The 18,962-nt window shown below is 38.8% G+C and overlaps 1 protein-coding gene across 1 annotated transcript; it reads left to right on the top strand.

Moving 5' to 3' along the window:
* The first annotated feature begins 401 nt into the window (after positions 1-401).
* LRIT3 (leucine rich repeat, Ig-like and transmembrane domains 3) lies at positions 402-14,615 on the top strand. Its single transcript, XM_009649170.2, has 4 exons — positions 402-537; positions 1,742-2,220; positions 10,349-10,654; positions 11,705-14,615. The coding sequence occupies exons 1-4, from the start codon at positions 422-424 to the stop codon at positions 12,844-12,846; spliced, it is 2,043 nt and encodes a 680-aa protein (XP_009647465.1). The 5' UTR covers positions 402-421; the 3' UTR covers positions 12,847-14,615.
* The last annotated feature ends 4,347 nt before the right edge of the window (positions 14,616-18,962 follow it).

The raw sequence follows: 18,962 nt of genomic DNA on the forward strand, positions 1-18,962 counted from the left end.
ATTAGTTTGAAAATTTTAGTACTAAAGAAAATGCCACACAATATCCTCATGCTGTACCAGATTTCCTTCAGGAACCTTGGAACGCTTTAGGAACAATAACTAATGCATTGCCTCTTGGAAGGAGCAAAGAGATATTTTTATTACATGCTAACCCTACAAGCTGCATATTAAAATAGCCTTAAAATACGCTGGATATGATTTGAAACAGAGTGTGCTCTTCTGACAGAATAAAGAATGAGCTGGTTTAACTGATCCCTTTCAGGATACATTTGAAGGTTAAGCAACTACAGATCTCAGCTAATCTGATGTAATCTGCTGTTACTAAATGGATGTCTACATTCACATGCATAGCACACTGCACATGAGTGCCTAGGAATAAAGTTTTCAAATTTTTTCATACCAGTTCTACTGGGAGGAAGCCATGTATCTGTTTATTTACTTCTACCTCCTAATGAGCTTTTTTGAAGAAGTGCATGGGTTTTGTCCTTCACAATGCACTTGCATTTACCATGGCAGAAGTGATGGCACTGGAACAAGGTATATATTTTATTATTTGTTATACAAGGCAATTTATAAGGAAAAGGGTTGAAGAAATTGCAAATAAGATTATCATACATTGCAAATTAGTTCTAGCATAGTTGAAATAAAGGCATATTTTACACTGGTGTTATATGGCTAGCGGCATTCTTTAATAGGAACAGATGGTGATTATGGCTTTGTATTTAGCAAGTAGCTACTCTAAATCTTCAGGTTTTCCAGAAGGCAATTTCTTTATGCTTGATTTTTCCTACTGTTGTATCGTCCTTTCTATTTTTACAAACTAGTTGTCTACTGTAAGGTGATTCTGGTTTAAATAAATACAGTGGTTTCTTCTTTTTTAATCTGCAGGAAAAATCATAATTTTTGGAAATAAGGAGGTTAATTTGAAATGTGATGATCTGGGTATTCTTATGTCAATTTTGTGACATACTGTTTGTTATTGCTACTTATTGTCACAACATACTAAGCTGCATGAGGAGGAAGTAAAATAGAGGAAGAAGGTAAATAAAAGGAGGAGAGAATTAAAGATAGGCTTATTGGGGGGGAGGACTCTTCAAGCTAGTATGTGCAAACAGTGCATCCCAAAGAAATGGAAACATACTGATTCATGAAAATGCTGAGAAATCCCATTTTGCTGAAATCAATGGGAGCAGAAAGTTCTTAGCATCTCTAAAAAGCAGGTCATTTCTACTTAGACACCAGAAAGGGGGCTAGAAAGCTCTCCTTCAGAGAAATATGCTAACATTTTCGATGTTCACTGTATTCTGAAAGCTGAATATAGACAAATACTTTGAATCTTCATGAAGAAAAATTAGAAATTAGTAATCCAACATTCTGAATTTCAGTAAAGCAGGTGATGTGCAGTTCCCACTTGAGTACACGCGTGTACTATTCAGCTACTGTTTTTGGTTTCAGTAGAATGATGGGCAGAAGGTGGTGCTTACATGCTTTAGAATAAACCAAATCTAGATTTCATGCAAAAGCATCATTGCTATTTTGTATTCTTTTTCTCTTTAGAAACTTCATGTTTGTCTTTTCAATTTTTAAATGCAGAGGACTTCTTGATTTGACATTCTTTATTCTGCTAGTAGTGTTGCAGAAAGTAATGGCATTTGCATTTAAATCTGAAATACGAATTTCTGATAAAGAAATGTCAATCTTTTTTTTTTTTTCTTTTTTTTTTTTTTTTTTTGGATGCTAGGTCTGTGCTCTGTAACGATCCTGACATGTATGAGATCCCTGTGAATGTTCCTGTGGATACTGTAAAACTTCGTATAGAGAAAACTGTCATACGAAGGATTCCAACTGAAGCCTTTTACTACCTAGTAGATCTCAAATACCTGTGGGTAACTTACAACTGTGTAGCCAATATCGACATCAGCAGTTTCTATAACTTGAAACAACTGCATGAGCTACGGCTGGATGGTAATCTGCTCTCAACTTTCCCTTGGGAATCGCTGGCAGAGATGCCCAACCTACGGACTCTTGATTTGCACAACAATAAGGTGACCAGCATTCCCGCTGATGCTGGCCGGTACCTGAGAAACCTCACCTACCTGGACATATCCAGCAACAAGCTAACCACCTTGCCGTCAGACTTGGTGGACATCTGGCCCCCCTTCTCAGAAGCTGCCCTGTCCAAGAACACAGAAATTCTGGTGACTCAGAGAGTCATTTTGGGTATGTTAAACAGCCTGTCTCATTCCTTATTAAAATGCACCTAAATTTTAAGTCGCGAGTGAGAGCAGATAGGGGACCAGCCTGGGATTCAGGAGAGTGGGTTTCATCCAGGTCAGTCTTCTGGTTTGTTCTGTGATTATTTATTTATTTTCTGTTGGTGGCAGAAAACTATAAAATGAAGATAGTGACCTCCATGTATGTTGTTATCTTGAGGTTATAGAACTGAAGTAAAATCTACAAGATTCTGGTCTACAGAATACAGGCCATACGCAGTATTCAGAATCCATATAAATGCAGGACTTCCAAAAGTTGTGTTTCTGGTGACGGTTCCCTCATCACTGTATGTGTTTGCAACTGCTACTGTTTTTTCCCAGTGGCTCACAAGTCAAACAAGTAGCTGTAATTGATGTGCTGGTATGAAGCCTGTCCTGAGACAGTGTTGCAGATAGTGTTGGTGGCTCAAAAGAGAGCAGCTCTGCTCTCCCCATGACTCCTGTTGATCTTGCATTGCTCTAAAGCTGACTGATTGTCCTGGGGTTTTTCCCAATTTACACATTGAATATGAGAGAGAGAATAGGAATCTGATCCCTACACTTCACAGTACTTTTTATAGTATTTAAGGTAAATGTGTAAGAATAGTTTGGCCAGACTGATTTTTTTTTTTTCGTAATTTTGTTCCCTCTCTCTAGTATCCCATCACATCAGTTCTGTTTGTGATTCTGTGCTTTACCTTATGCTTTCTCTCCACTTCCTAGTCTTGCAGGTAACCCCTTTGTCTTCTGCAGTCTCAGAACGTGGCTGGAACAGCTCTATCAATAATGTTCTCTTCTGTTGCTCTTTATGTATCATGCATGTTTTGATGTTTTTCTAGTGTAGTGTAGCAGGTGGAAGGGGGTAAAACCAGCTGGTGCTCTCTACTGCAGTAGTTCTATACCCCCTGGTAAAGATCTGCCCTGCATTGTACTGCCCAGTATTTCCATTTTCTTGATCTAAACCCCCACTATTCAGTGTTCATTTGTTCAGCTGCTTTGTTTCACAGCAGAAGCTGCAATTTGAAACGCTCATTCAAATGAGATTGTATATAAGTAACTTAATAGATGCAAGTAGGCTGAACGAGTTCCTCACACGCATAGTAACTGTAGGTTTGCAGCATTAACAGGATCTTCATTTATTCAAGGTTTCTAAAAAAAAAAAAAGCTGTAAAACTAAGTCCAGCTCAGCACCCTTTTCCCTGTCCCCACATTGAGGGGCAATACAGGAGGCAATAAAGTAGGACCTGACTGTGCTAGATCTAATCCTCCTGATGATCTCTTGTGGGAGTCCCAGAGGTTATTTGATTTCCTTGTCTAACATAGCCCTCACCACTTTAAAAAAAAAAACCAACAAAAGAAATAAACAAAAAAACCCCCAACCCCAAAAAACAACCCCCCAAAACCCCAAACCCACACACACTCTTCTCTCTCCCTCTTCCCCCTGGCAAGCATCTGCAGGCTTTGTTAGTGCAGGCACTTTGCCAGCCTCCTCCAGTCCTGGCAAACCCTCTGGTGCCAGCACTGAGTTCTCTAGAGACTTGGGATGTGACCTGTGGATCATTTTCATTTATGAACTACAACTGGGTTTGAACACAGATCTCCAGAGGAGAGCACACACTGGGTTCAAACAGCGCCCTGCTTCTCTTTTTGTAATGTTACATACTGAGGGGCACTCTGTGCAGTCATTCTAGTTTTGGATCTGAGAATGCAAAATGCCAGGTAGTACTTTCATTATGTTGTGTTGAGTAAATCTACCTCGGGTAAGCTGTGGATAATTAGCTGAATTTTCTTTGATTGGCATCATGGCCTTCTGATGAGTATATCCCCATGCAGACAGTGCTTGCTATATAAGAAACTCTACAGTGAATAAGCAAACATCCCCTTCCTCTGGAGATTAGAAAGTGCAGTGCTCTTTGTCATGGGTTATTTTGACAAGCTTACTTAGTCTCCACTAGTGCTAGTTATATTATCTATGTTACTGGAGCTTAAGAAGTTCTAGTTATGCCACCCGCGCTCCCTGCCAGAGGCTCATCCTTAGGTTGCTGTCTGTGGACTGTTACAAAGCAGTTGTTTTTCAGGAATAAAAGGTTGATAGAAACTATCAGGCTAGAATGATGACCTAGGAGTTGAGATGTCTCTGTGATGCTCCAACCATAGGAGATGGTGGCTTAGAATGACAGGACCAAGATGTGCTCTGTGGCATTGCTTTCTCTCTGACACCCCTGCTGTCTCTGCTGCAATTGCTGGAGCCTGAGGGAGGAGAAACATATCCCATAGATACTCTTCTCCTCCTCTGGGGTGGAGATAAGGATCACAGAGGTATGTGATCAGGAAGGATTTCAAAAAGGCCTCTAGTCTGCTGGCATGCAGATCCAGGTGAACTGAACCATTCTGCTTAAGTCAGTGCTGTTCTTGATGCCTGTGGCCAGACCATTCCGGAGCCTTCTCTGGTAACCTCTTCCAGTCCTTATCTATCAGGATAGCGAGAAAGTTTCTCTTAATATCTAACCTCAATCTCCCTTAGTGCAAACTAAGCTGATTACCTCTTGTCCTACATGAGATAGATGTACAGAAAAACTAATTGCTACCTCTTATAGTAATCTTTCATACGTTTTCCTTCCCAGTTTGCCACCTTAACTAATCACACGGTTTCTTTTACCAGTTTCCTACAGACTGTGAAGGGTTTTTTTTTTTTTCATTTTCTACCTTAGTTTTTGGTTGCCTTTGGACTCCTTTGGGTTTTTTTTTTTTTAAAAAAAAGGTTTCTCTTAAAATGTGATGTCCACAATTGCATGCTTTGGTGCGCAAGGGTGTCCTATGTGTTCCAGATGTTCTCTGTGGAGAACATTCAGCCTGACCTGTGTGCCTACATGGAATGGTAACTTGCAGCCAGAGCTCCGCTAGAAGCTGGAACACAGAGCAAATAAATGCTGGTTTTGTCTAATCAGGAAAACAGCAGTCAGATTCTACTTAGTAAAAGCAATTATGGCTTGAGCTGGATTCTCTCCTAGTTCTGGCAAAACAAGATTGTCACTTGTATTTAATTAACAAGGTCAACAACAGCAAAGCCCCAAACTCAAATGTTTGTGCGTATGTATTTTTTTAACACCAGGAGGCAATTTTATCTTCAGTGTCTTGACTGAGCATCAAGAAGGTTGCATGTAAGAGAAAGTTCAGGTTCCCCATGTTTACTTCAAGGACTCTTGGAGGAGCCAAAGACTACTTTTGCCAGGGGACTGGCAGGTTAGCATCTCCTTATTCCAATTCATAATCTCTACTTAGGGGCTTGGGATTTTTTATTACCTTCCACTGTATGGCGTTCCTCTGTGTGGACACTGTGCTAAATGAAAGAGGGTCAGGGAATGATTCCTGGCCCTATGGCCAAGTGGCTCACCCTGGCTCTCATCCATACAGTTTAGGGCCAGCTCTCTTTAAATTTGACTGGTTGTTCCACATTTTGTAAGATTTGGTTTTCTGTGAGCTCTATGGGATTGATTCTAAAATGTAACTGGGTGGGTGGGACTGTTTTTTCTTTGCTTTGAACTACCTGAAGTAATGTGAGAATTGCATTGCAACCCATAGAGTTGTGCTTTTGTAATATAAAATAGCAAGCGTATTTTGTATGCCTGATGGGTTGATAGGCATGCAGGATAGTCTGGAGGTGCAAAGCCTGCTGCACTTACATTGGGGACAAGAACAGGACAGATAGCAACATTCTTGGTGTGGTCTTATCCATAAGCCTTTCAGGGAGCAATCCCTGGAGTGTGAACCATCCCTGGAGCCACATCTGGCTTTGCCTTGGAGAACGCCCTTTAGAACAGTTCAAAACAAAGCTGTGGAGTGAGCTGACAATTGAGCAGTGGAAATGCTCGAGGCACCAGTGTGTGAGTTCATTTGGCACTCTCTTGGTTACCTCTGGAGCTCTAGTCTAATATTTTGATCCAAATCACAGCCAAGTTTCAGCATTGGCTACAGAGATTGAAATTTCTGGTCTGAATGATGGCAGTAGCATTTTCCGTATGGAAAATTGCATCTAGTGAGTCACTAAGAGGAACAGAGGAATCCAGGATTTGCTAGCAGGGCAGTTAGATGAGATCTTGCCTCTGTTGCATGTAGAGATACTGAAAATCTGAAATGCTGCAGGTCCATCAGGCTCCCAGCTGTTATGCTGGGCAATTGGGTAAATGCTACTTTTCCTGAAACCACTTCCTAGCAATTACTGCGTGTAGGAAACACTGGGACACAGGGTGGGAAATGGTCTTTACTGTTTAGAACCATGGATCAAAAATTTTGTAGCTTCAGTTGGAAGAGAGCCTTAGGTAGGTTGGCTTAAGCTGTGGTGAGTATTTCCATCAGCCCAAAACTCAAATATTTCACATACTGCCATTATACAGTATACTGAAAAGAGTATATTATACAAATTATGGTCTGAGACTGGTTACTCATTTACAAAAGAAATTTTGCTCGTAGCTATTTTGAATGCTAAAGTCCATATTGACACAGTGTGGGGAAACCCTGCTTACTGAGAAGACTGCAAATATGTGCACGCACACACACACGTATACATATATTTGCCATTGTACGTGCAAGCACGCATATAAATGTGTGAGAGTAAATTTAAAATATGCTAAATGTAGAATAAAAGGGGTTTAGAGTGATTTATAATCTATATTTAATGTTAAAATACACTGTGTTGGTATATTGCAATGCATAAATATTTATCAACGTTTGTTTTGCCTTGGTTAGTATTTCTTTCTCAGGTCAACAAGCTGCCTTAGTATCTCTGCAAAAGAATCCAAGGTTTATAAAGACTTGGTGTTCCATCAGATACACATGCCGTTAGAGACTTATTATTTTCATTTTCTCTTCTTAGGAAATTATTTTCCTGAGGGGATTCCATCTCATTCCTTTATTAAAGCTCCCCATTTTTTCCAGTTTCTTCGTTTTTCCCCCTTTTTAACCTTTTCTTTATTCTTTCATGTGTTTGTTCTCACTTTTACCATCTTGTAAACTCAAGCTGTTAAATTGCAGAGTAACCTTTGTAGTCTGGAAACTGGGTTTACATTCCTGTTTCTGTTCTCTTCAATAGCTAACTGAAGTATAATCAAATTCAGTGTTTTATCCTTGCTTCCAACTCAATAGTGCTTTCATCTTTTAATTTTGGAATTCACATGACTTGATGACTTACAATGGCTGTGCAAATTTACTAAAAATAACGTGAATACTGTCAGATATTGGCAAGACACAGATAAATAGAAGGTATGAGCCACGGAGGCGAGGAAGGAACTCCTGTAGGTGTATATATTACATGTATTTATAGAAGTTTTGCTTCTTTAGCCAGTTCCACTGGGAAGCATAATGGATGGGAGACACGAGGTGACTAACTGACATAACTCTTTCTTTGCACTAAAGCACAGAGGTTCGGAGTCTTCCAGGACTACAGCTTTCTTCTGAAGCTGAAACCAGGCCTTCAAAATGATCTGAGATGGTCAAACCTGTGTCCCAGACTGGACTAAACAGCCATCCAATCTAAGGAGTATCCATTTTTGCTTCATCGTTCCTTCTATTTTGCCAATTTCTGATACTTATTCTAACAACTTTGAGTCTTCTTTTGGACACTGGAACAGTATGAAAGCCATGTATTTATATATATTAGGAAAAATTTCTTCACTGAAATGGTTGTCAAGCACTGGAATGGGATTTCCAGGGAAGTGGTTGAGCCCCCATTCCTGGAGGTATTTAAAAGATGGGTAGACGAGGTGCTTAGGGACATGGTTTAGTGGTGGACTTGGCAGGGCTAGGTTAACGGTTGGACTTGATCTTAAAGGTCTTTTCCAACGTAAATGATTCAGTGATTCTATTTGAAAGACCTTTGAGTGCTGCTAGTTGTATTAGGAACAATAATCAAACCCATCCTTTCCTGCCATAAATCTTGTAGGATGCAGAAAGGGTTGCTGAAGAAATATTTTCAGTAGCATTCAATGTAAGGGAGAATCTGCTGCCTGGTGCGTGGGATGAGAGCCCTGCTGATGCTGCAGATCTGTCCTGATTAACACTGTGGACCTGGAGTTCCTGCCCTGCCGCCTGCTTGTAGCACAGCTGCCCCATGCTTCTGTCCTCTAGGTAGCACAGAGACCATGCTGGGAGTTCTCAGGCATTTTAGCAGCAGTGTTATGGAAGAACTCTGGCAGCTGAGGCCCTGTTTCAAGGGGATTCTGTCTTCCCTCTTATACCTTAAGGGAATTTAATTTTCAAATGCTGATACAGTCTCTTAACATAGTGAGGAAAATTGACCTCTTATAATCAAGTGAGAATGAAAAAAAAATTACAGGAATATTGTCTTTAACTACAAACTAAAGCTTGCCTAATTTAAAAGATGAGAACAAATAATTACAAACGTGCTTGATTGGGCAGAATTTTTATGAGCACCAACAGCTGTTGTGCCTAGACATATGGAAAACATTCGGATGGTGTCTCTTTTGCTTGTGAATATGTGTGAACTTCACACGAAAAAATATTGTATTTTGGAGGGTTTTTTGTTGTTTTTTTTTTGAGAAAAGCAGTTTCCTTGATTTCTCCTTCTCTGTTCCAGCTGGCAATAAGTAGTGGATAGATATAAAATCTCTTATGTCTGGAAGGGGTGAAATTGGATTGTGATGTCGAAGTTATGGAATCTCTTCAGGTCAAGTCTTGTTTTAAAGAGTGGGGATTAATTGGGGTTTACCACAGTTTTAACCAATCACTGCTGTTGTGCTTAAAATAACCTAATCTTGGTCAAGTGATAAAAGGAATCACTAGTTAATTATTAATGTATTCTTTCTACAGGTTTCTTCCAGAACAAACCCCAGATTTTTTCCATTAGCTATTTTGATGATTCCTAAAAACACACACTGAACAGTATTATCAGGTGTTTCAGGTTTTTTTCTTTTAATTTTTGTTTAATTAATATGGCTTGTCTGTTGCACTCATCAGTAAATTCAATAGTGAGGGGTTCTTGCATACCATCTCTTGTTACAGACTGGAAATTCTGTTTATTGTTAATACTTGAAAAAAAATGAAAAAGGTATGCCCAAAAGTGTAAGTCAAATGAGAAAATATTTGAACTCATCAGTGATATGCTGTGTGGTGTTTTACCTGGTGAAGCTATGGTTCACCAGGTTTACCTGGTTGCTCTATGAAGGTCAACATAGTGGAGTAACCAATACCAGCTGAAGATTTAGACTTTTTTATCTTGGAAATGGCTACTCTCTTTCACCATAATAAGCTCACCAAGAGGGAGACGCCTCTCATTCAAAGACTTCGGAATCAAGAAGCAAATGTTATAGCCTCTAACAGAAGAGGAGAGATAGTGTTCTTGCGTGCCATCATAAAAACACTGTAGTCATCAGCTTTTTTCAGGGTCGGTCCTTCCTGTTTTCTACTCTTCTGCTGTTCTTTTTGAATGTATTTCAGAGGTCATCCTAAATTGAAGCCAGATTTCTAAGAATATCGGTATAGTTCAGAGCCAGATAAGTATTTTATTGGCCTAAAGCTTTGTCTCAGCCTTTATCCTTTTTTCAAGGGACAGAGATGTTGGTGTAAGCTCTAAACCCTTAAATCATCATGTCCTTTGCAAGCATTGAAAAAAGGGTCAGAGAAGATCAAACTGTAAGAGCCCAACGAAGGAGTAAGAGCAGAGGAGAGTGACAGGTTGCAATAGCCCTGAGAAGCTATCTTTCCAGAAGGCATAGGCAGGTGAAAATGTGTCATCAGTCTTAAGACATCTTTTCAAAGTGTTTTTTCCTCGATAAATAGCAAAGTTAAGCAAAGGTAGTGCCAGTATATTACTATGCTCCTGTAAACTTCTGTGAAGAAAAAGTTTAGCTTAATGAACATTCATAGTGTTCTTCCTCACCTGTGCAAAAACTCCCCCACCAATCAGCTGAACAAAAAAGAAGTACTGAAAGAGAAAGATTAACTCAGGATAGATCCACAGTTCTCCTTGATTGTACTTAGTGGTAGTCATGTGTCATACTCTGATCACAATATCTATATATTGCCTGACAACATTTTTTTTTTTTTTTTTTTTCCTTCCTTCTCTTCGCTCCCTGCTTCAGGTTTGCAGGACAACCCATGGTTTTGTGACTGTCGCATTTCAAAGCTAATTGAATTTTCCAAAATTGTGGACAACTCACTTATACTTCTTGATCCATTGATTTCATGTACTGGACCTGAGAGCCTGGCAGGAATCTTGTTCCAGAGAGCTGAGTTAGAGCAATGTCTGAAACCGTCTGTGATGACGTCGGCGACAAAAATCACTTCCCCACTGGGAAGCAACGTTCTGCTACGCTGCGATGCGACTGGGTATCCAACACCACAGCTTACTTGGACTAGGTCAGACAATATACCAGTGAACTATACAGGTATAATTGCTCTTTTATAGGAAATGGGAGAGCCTGAAAATGTTGGGTTGCTTGTGTTTTGAGATCATTAGGATGACTAATAATGGACAGGTATTGCACCAAGCTGGCAATTGTATCCATGCAACAGTTGTTATGAAATTCTTGGTCTTGGCCTGAACAGATCCAACAGCCTGTTCTGATTCTGGATGTGGTCTGTAGTGAGAACAATGTGCGTGGAGGGCGGAAATGGATGATGTGGGGGAAGGATAAAGGAAAATGGAGGTTGGGATAGTTGGGCCCTAACCTAGAAGCTGAAAAGCAGAGTGGAGAATTCATTACTGGAATCTCTGTTTTGGTTCAAAATATTCATGTTAAAAAAAACTAGTGAGGCTATAACTGAGCCACTTAAAACTCAGCATTGTAAACATAGGATTTTCCAAAATCATGTGCTCTATGTTATTTGAAAATGTTTGTTGCTTATTTGCAACATCCATCTTGAATGCTAGAGAGGCTGTGATTGTCTGATATCATTCTAGCTGCCAGGACAGATATTTATGCAGTAGCATTAAACATTTTTTTTTTATATTTAAGTTAATGCCAAGTAGTTAGCAGTTATCTTAAATCATAGATCTGAAGAAGGTAATAGTCCAAAGTACTGAAATATCTTAAGACAAAGGTAATTTCCAAAAATGTTTTAAATGGCCAGTGTGTTCAGTGTCACTTGAAGTCGGTGAGACTTGTATTTCCTAGTCACTTAGCAGCTTTAAGACATTTGATTTCTCTTTATGTGGTTTTGTTTTGCTTAGTGAAACTGCAAATGATATTGTAATACCTTCAGACATTCAATTCCATTTTGACACAAGCTGAGCACTTCTCTGCAATATATATGGCAGGGAGTTCCATAGCTTGTTCTGGGGGGGTTAGTTTGGGTTGGGGGGTGTGTGGTTTAAAAACATTTAATACATGTGACTCCTTCTGGCAGAAATAACCTAAGGGAAGAAATAGTCTGATAATGTTTACGTTCTCTTTAGCTCTCTTTTATAATGTTTTACTCTTTGCATTTTCCTGTAGTAATTCAAGAAACACCTGGAGAGGGTGTCAGATGGTCCATAATAAGCTTGACAGGGATTTCATACAAGGACGCCGGAGAATACAGATGTAAAGCCAAGAACTTGGCAGGAATGTCAGAAGCTGCTGTTACTGTCACAGTGGTTGGTGTAGTTACAACAACTGTGACACCACAGAAGTACGGAAGGAAGCAAGAGGTGGAGAGACAGAATACCACTCAGGAAGAATCCAAGCAGGAACCTGAGAGGACAACCACACCTCTTCCCACCTCACCAACCACCACAGCACTGGTTAGCACTGAAAGATCAACAAGCATCAGGTTTACTGACAAGAAGCAATCCAGGCCTGTGTCTGATGGAAAGAAAAATTCAAAGGCAGTGACTAATGGAAACAAAAAGCAGACAGAGGAGATAAGCAAGAAAGGTGAGGAGAAAAAGCAAACTGGGGAGATAAACAAGAAAGGTGAGGAGACAAAGCAGACTGAGGAGATAAGCAAGAAAAGTGAGGAGGCTTCATTGAATACAGCAGGTATGGCTGAGCAAAATGTTACTGTAAAGAACCTGAGAGTGATCAGTGAAACTGATGAAAGAGTGACCTTAACTTGGAAAACTGTCAATGCCACAAGCAACTCTGCAGTGACTGTGTTATACTCAAAGTATGGTGAGAAAGATATGTTGCCTCTGAGCACTGATTCTAGCAAAAACAAAGTCACAATTGATGGTTTGCAACCTAGTACTCAATATATGGCATGTGTCTCACCCAAAGGAGTGCCACCTACAAAAGAGCAGTGCATTATTTTCTCCACTGATAGATTAAATGATGAAAGCAGCTCTCAGTTTTCCATTCTGATATTGGCCAGCAGTGCAGCATGTGTTGTTGCTTTACCTTTGATATTTTTCTTACTCTACAAAGTTTTAAAACTTCATGTGAAACCAAAAACTGCAAAGGAAGCCGACCTTGCGAAAGAGACCTATGTGAAATTTGAAACACTGTCTCTGAAGCCTCGAACAGGGAATGCAGGAGATCAGCGCTGGGCACGAAGGTACACAGATGAGTCGGAAAGACTTCTCCTTTGTTCTAGGTCAAGCATGGATTCTCAAATGACCTTCAAAAGTGAGGGCTCTAGGTCTGAGTATCTGTGTTGAACATGGGTGAGAGTGGAGGAGACGGAATGTACAATAGGTAAAATTAATCCAAAATTATGATAATGTATCCAGAAGCGGGTTGGTGCTCGGTGGTGGTCAGAATGTATTTTCTGATGTAATGCAGTCTACTGGATGGGTGAGGTGGTGGGTAGGAAGGAGAATAGAAGAAAAATGTTGCCTGTTTATTTTCTTTTTTTATGTTTGTGACCTTGGATGTGAAGGAATGATGTTCTTCAAAAGATAAATACAGCATGAAATGGTTGTCCAGTTAAAGATCTTCTATTTTTTGCTTTCATTAAAACATCATTCTGTTTTGTCTTCTCCTGTTTTACTGTGTGATTTGCTAGGAGCATGTATCAAACATTCATCACAACCTTCCTAACAATAATAGGAAATCGGTTTAAGCTACTTCTATTGATGTCAAAACTTTATTTGAAAATACAGATTTTCTTCTGACATCAGCTTGTGCTTTGAGATGTCATACAGCTGTTTGTACAGTATCTTGGACTGGAAGTGAGCTCAGGCCAACCAAGACTGAAGCTAGGTAGCCACAGCATACGGACTCTTGCGAGGTACAATACACATCACGCTGTCATTTTGCAGATGCTATGGCAAAGGAGCTTCTTTAGTATTCTGAAGCTCAGGTAAGATATCATTATGAGAAACTCTGAGAAATACTAGAAAGGTCTTTTCCAGCCTAAAAAAAAATCTATGATTCTATATTAATAATGTTAATTTACATCAAATGACCTTATTGCAAAATCTCAGCCTTAGAATTCACTTGAATACATATGTCTGTATACCTCAATTTCAGAAATCTCTGTACAGAAAATTTTGTGCTGCTGTATAATACAACGCACATTCTCATATACCTATATATTACATAGATATTACACAATATTTTGTACTACACTGTAGCAATATAATACATTTTGAGATACAGTAAGAGGAGGAGGTCTTGTCCTCAGATCATGCTGGATGTGTAATGAAGTTCAGTGAGCACAGTGAAAGTTAATTGTGAGCATACTTCCCAATGTTTAAAAAATCAGGTATCATTAGTAACGATGAATGCAGGATTGCCTATTAATGATAATAATGAATTGTCTATTCTGAGGCTGCTTTTTAATTGCCTGAAGTAAATAACGGAGCTGTTATTGTTTTAGGTTCACGTATTACAGTTAGGAGTATGTAGGAATTGAGAAACACGATTTTTCCCAAAAATTACAACTGCATTGTTTTTTGGACCTTTCTATGCTTAAAATAACTTTGTTTTGATAGGAAATTGGGAGTCTTCTCTTTCCAGAGGGAGAAATATTACTCAAAGCTACAAACCAAAGCTTGCTTGGTTAACTTTAAAATAGTGGCATTTCTTGGTGTTGCTAGTGTAGGATTAAATTTTGCCTGCTGCAATGCTAAAGAGCTTATCTCGTAAGGTATAGCCTGGCAAGAGGAAAACACTTTGTCAAAAATCCTCCAACATAAAATCATGGCAGAAAATTAATTCCTTGAAAAATCTCCATAGCATCTACATGATGGTGCTCAATGGTCAGGAAGAACAGAATGAGTATTTGAGACCATGGGAGCTGTAGTAAGGAAGCAGGTGAGATGTTCAAAAGTGCAAAATTAGCTTACCTGCATATGCTTTAGAATTAACCTTAAGTGTTCTTCTTTGTGTTACTTGTATGTGTGGTTAAAAAGTAATCTTTCTTCTTTTTCCTTGGATAACTTTGATTGCGGTGAAAATGTTTTTAGTTTTCTGAGTGGAATATTTTTACTTTGGCAGGTGTTTTTTGAATTTGGGATTTTTTTAGGGAAAGCAGATTCTTTCTGTGTCAAAACCAAGGTTCATCTGACAAGCAGTTTATCATAAACTACATTTTTAACAGGACCTGAAGTGTTACAGTATTTGCCTTCTATTTTCCATACAGATAGTGTAGCCAGTAGTGGTTGCTGAGGTGTTTCCAGTTAAAGAAAAACACCATATTTGTCATTAATGAGAGCAATTATTTTAATATTTATTTTTTAATTCCCAGAGAATATTTAATTTCAGGTTTCAAAGCTTTGTAAGAAACTTGAATCTAATTCTGGAGTTCACAAATGCTGTCACCTGAATGTAAATGATAGATTAACCTATGGGACTGAGGTGGTGCAAAACTTGTTTGGGAGAGCTCACTTGCAAATGTGAAACCTTTTGGTTTGACTAATCCTTGTGGAATTAGCATGTCCTAAAGTTAGAAATTAATCTCTATGGCCGTATGTGCTATCAGTATACCAAAGATGGAATGTATTCTAAAGAGCATGTTCTTTCAAGAAAACATGAGATACATTATTTTTTCCACAGTTCTTGAGGCAACAGATTTGTATAACCTGAACATGCTTCTGTACCTCATGTCAAACCAGCAAATTTTCTGGGGAATTTCAATAGGAAGTTGATACGAAGGCCAAACCACACAATAAAGACATGTGCCCTGCATCACCCAGGAGTGGTTTAATTAAAGAGCTGAAGAAATACTTCCAGTAACAGGTGCAAATTTTTATTTGTTATAGCATATAAATTGTTAATATTAATGATAGAATCATTATGAGGTAGATTTTGTCACCTGTAATCAATTTGTATAATATCTTCTGAAATGCAATACTGAATCAATCACTATGAACAGTGATGACTATAATTTATGCTTGCCTAGTAGGAGAATTTGGAGAGGACTTAACCAATGTTTATGCAGCGCCTTTCATATATTTTGCACTTTGTTAGCTCCATTCATCCTGCATTTGACCAAAAAGGTTAGACTTTTTATATATTGCCTACAATGGATGTGTCAAAATTGGATGGTTAATGAAATAACTGAGTAATGTGAGCCGAATTTCAAATAGACCTCATTTTTGCTTGAAGCTTTAGTGGGCCTCAGCGCTTGTCATAGTTAACCACAATCCTGGCTTCAATGTGCACTTACTAAGCCAATCTCTAGGCATCCATACATCTATTTTAGTCCTTGCCATTGCTCACAGTGGACTTTGTATTCCTTGCACTATCACCACATTCCTTGCACTATTGTCATACTTTTCTCAGGTGGGGAATTAGGAGAGAAAACTCGTGTGTGTGCACCATGAATATGTCTGTAATAGCAAAACCATTCAGACTTGGGCTATATCTAAGGGGCTAAACAAAGGACATTTTAAACTCATTACCTTTTCAAAGAAGTAATAAAATAGAAGTTGTTTTGATGTGAAAATAAAAGATTGTTTTTATACATGACTGTGTGTTTGCCTGACCCTTTCATCCTTGTTTATAGCTTTAGACAATATGTGATGAGTGTAGCTGTGGGGAAAAGAGGAAATCTGAGAAGAAATGAGAGAAAATACAAAGAGAAGGCTGAGAAGCAGTGGAAGGGTAATATTCTAGAGGATGCTGGGACTGCATGCCACAAAGTCTTTTCCTTGCAATTCTGCTATGTATGTGGCAAGGGTGCTGGGGTGTCTTCAGATGGGTAGCTATAAATGGATGGATGAAGATGCTGCCAGCTTATTGTAATGATTGGAGATCTATACGTGCCCAGTTTCAACAAGGTGGGGGCAGCTATAAAATTGGAGTGTGGAACAAAGGCACTGGAGGAATTTGAAGAATGTACTTGAAGCTGGTCTTAAAGACTGCCTGTGTCCCAATGAATGTTTTGAGAGCTTTTTGAAGAACATTGCCTGTAAACTGAAAAGGGGAAAGTGAGTAGTTTATGCACTTATTGCAAGAAGGAGGGGTATGCATCAGTAGCAATTCTGGCTAGAGTATGAATCCATAATATACCACAAGAGTCCATCCAGATCTATGATTTTCTTTTAAAAACAGCCAGTTTGTTAGATTTGTGGCTGGGAGGTAGACCAACTTGAATATCCTTCATGAGCACAGATGGGGTTTCAAAATGAACCTTTTTTTAATTATCTAACTGAGTGTAGACTGGAAACGTGCTGACCTGGATGCCTTCTGTCACAGAATTCATTGCATTGCTCTAGGTGCTACAGTCAGCTGCAGAAGCTCCAGGCTAGCACTGCCACTTTCCTTTGCTGAAAATGAGAAGTTTTCAATAGAATAGGTGCTTTCTGTTTTCTTTTTAAATCACTGAAAAATTTTTCTCTGAATTTCAGAAGATCAAAATTCATAGCAGACTGGAGGCATGATTAATGTGTCATTTTTATAAATCTGAAAGGCTCCCTTGCTAAAAGGTGGCAAAATCGAGCTGAAATATTGGTCTGGAACAGCCTACAGCAAGGAGAGAATTCTTTTTACAAAGCTGTGTACATTATTCATCAGTGTTCAGGATGTGAATCTTTTCAATCAATAAGGCAGAAAGCAACTATGAACAAAAAGATACCGTCTTTCCCAAGACCTAAGTAAAAAGAGGTGCACTTTTTTTTGAGTTTCTGTTTTTTTATGAAATAATATCCTAACCTTGTGTTTAGAAAAGAATGTGAAATTGCTCCAATTATTGCAGCAAGTTCAGTAGCACCTGTCAGGTATGTATTTTAAATATATTTGGTCTAACTTAAAGTCTGGTATTTTTGAAAGACACTTGATTGGGTTAAGAGTGTTATGAAAGGAGTTGTACAAACAACTATAACTTTAACCTCTTGTAATAGCGGAATACCAGTTTACCCACAATGTGTGAATTAGTACGTTTTGGAGAAGATACTCTGACAAGAAAATATTTTATTCTAAAACGCAATGAGTAATCAAATATTTGGGACATCTATTTAAGGAGTCATCAAAGGAATTTGGTAATGGTGTGGGGTTTTTGTTTTGGTTTTTGTGGAACTAAGATGACTGAGAGAGGACTCAGTGAAATACTTCATGTCCAGGAAAGCTAAAATGGAATGTGTTTTCGTGTTCTCTCTTAATACAGGAGAAAGGAGCTTTATGTATGTGTGTATTGAGGGCAGGAATAGAGTATTCCAGTGTTGCCTCAGACAGAGTTCAAGTGCTTTCTTCTGAGGTACCCCTCTGGTACAGGCTGCGGGTACTTGAGACATGCTGCTGCACTAGATGGCAAGTAAGAACAGTCCAAAATCACAATTACTAGTAGATTCAGTGCAACTATAATTTCAATTCAGTGGGTTGCTTGTTCAGTCAACTAAACAAGAGCTTTGTGGATACATTTTTAGTCTTTTCATTCATTTAGACATACAGTTGTAGGAAACCTTTAGGAGTCCTCAGACAGCTGTTTCTAGTCCTTCAAAAAGTAAGTTCATAAACAATCTCCAGATCATGTTCTTGCCTAACTCTCAGTTATTCTTTCCTGTTTAATATTGTTTTGGAAAACAGGAACAAAACAATATATATAGGCTGCTTCCTAATATCTTCCAGTCTCTAAAACAATTACACTTTTGTCGAAGGAAAAGGAAATTAAGTCCAATAGGCGTAAGTACTTTTTTTTTTTTGTAAGAACCTGATTTAATTAATGATGCTGAAGTCTAATGCTACGGGCTGATCGGATTGACTTCTGAGTCATGTGTCTTGAATTTTATGCTGCTAAGATTTGGCCAAATGTTTGAGCCTCCAAAAATAACTCGTACCAATTATATCTTTTGTTTCATAGCCCGGTCGCTTGTGTTTAAGATCACATGGAAGTTAAATTACAGAGGGAGAAAGAGGACAATATAAGAGTGTGGTAAGCAGACAGCTATAGAGCATGGCAGATTCAATTCAGAATAATATTACTTTCTCTTTTAATGTTACTTTTCTCTTTTCTTTGTAAATTTTATCCTTACTTGACTTTGGATAGAGCTGCCTTCTGTGTTAGACTAATCCCGCAGTGTGCTGCTAGCTTCAGATTACACGAGTGACATTATCCATGGGTATTTTTCTAGAGCATGCTCTCAGGTCCTGAGCGACCTGTTCTGGTTTCTCACTGGTTAGTTTAAAAAAAAAAAACAAACCACAAGCCTTGGTATTTCTCGTTCTCTAGCATAAAAGCGACATGGTGGAGTCACTTCCTTCCGGCTGAAGCATGAGTGTGAAAATGGGAATCATAACACTCCTGCTTGTTCTGGGACTCAGAACTTCATAGCTGAGGATCACTTACACCTTGCAATTGTTGTGTTTGCTGTCATGTCTGCATTGCATCAGC

Source organism: Egretta garzetta, unplaced genomic scaffold (assembly GCF_000687185.1).
Source record: "Egretta garzetta isolate BGI_Z169 unplaced genomic scaffold, ASM68718v1 scaffold41, whole genome shotgun sequence".
Classification (NCBI taxonomy): domain Eukaryota; kingdom Metazoa; phylum Chordata; class Aves; order Pelecaniformes; family Ardeidae; genus Egretta; species Egretta garzetta.

Coding starts and splice junctions, on each gene's coding strand:
- LRIT3 (XM_009649170.2), top strand. CDS start 422: ATGTATCTGTTTATTTACTTCTACCTCCTAATGAGCTTTTTTGAAGAA. Junction 538..1,741: donor AGTGATGGCACTGGAACAAG/GTATATATTTTA, acceptor TTTGGATGCTAG/GTCTGTGCTCTGTAACGATC. Junction 2,221..10,348: donor GACTCAGAGAGTCATTTTGG/GTATGTTAAACA, acceptor TCCCTGCTTCAG/GTTTGCAGGACAACCCATGG.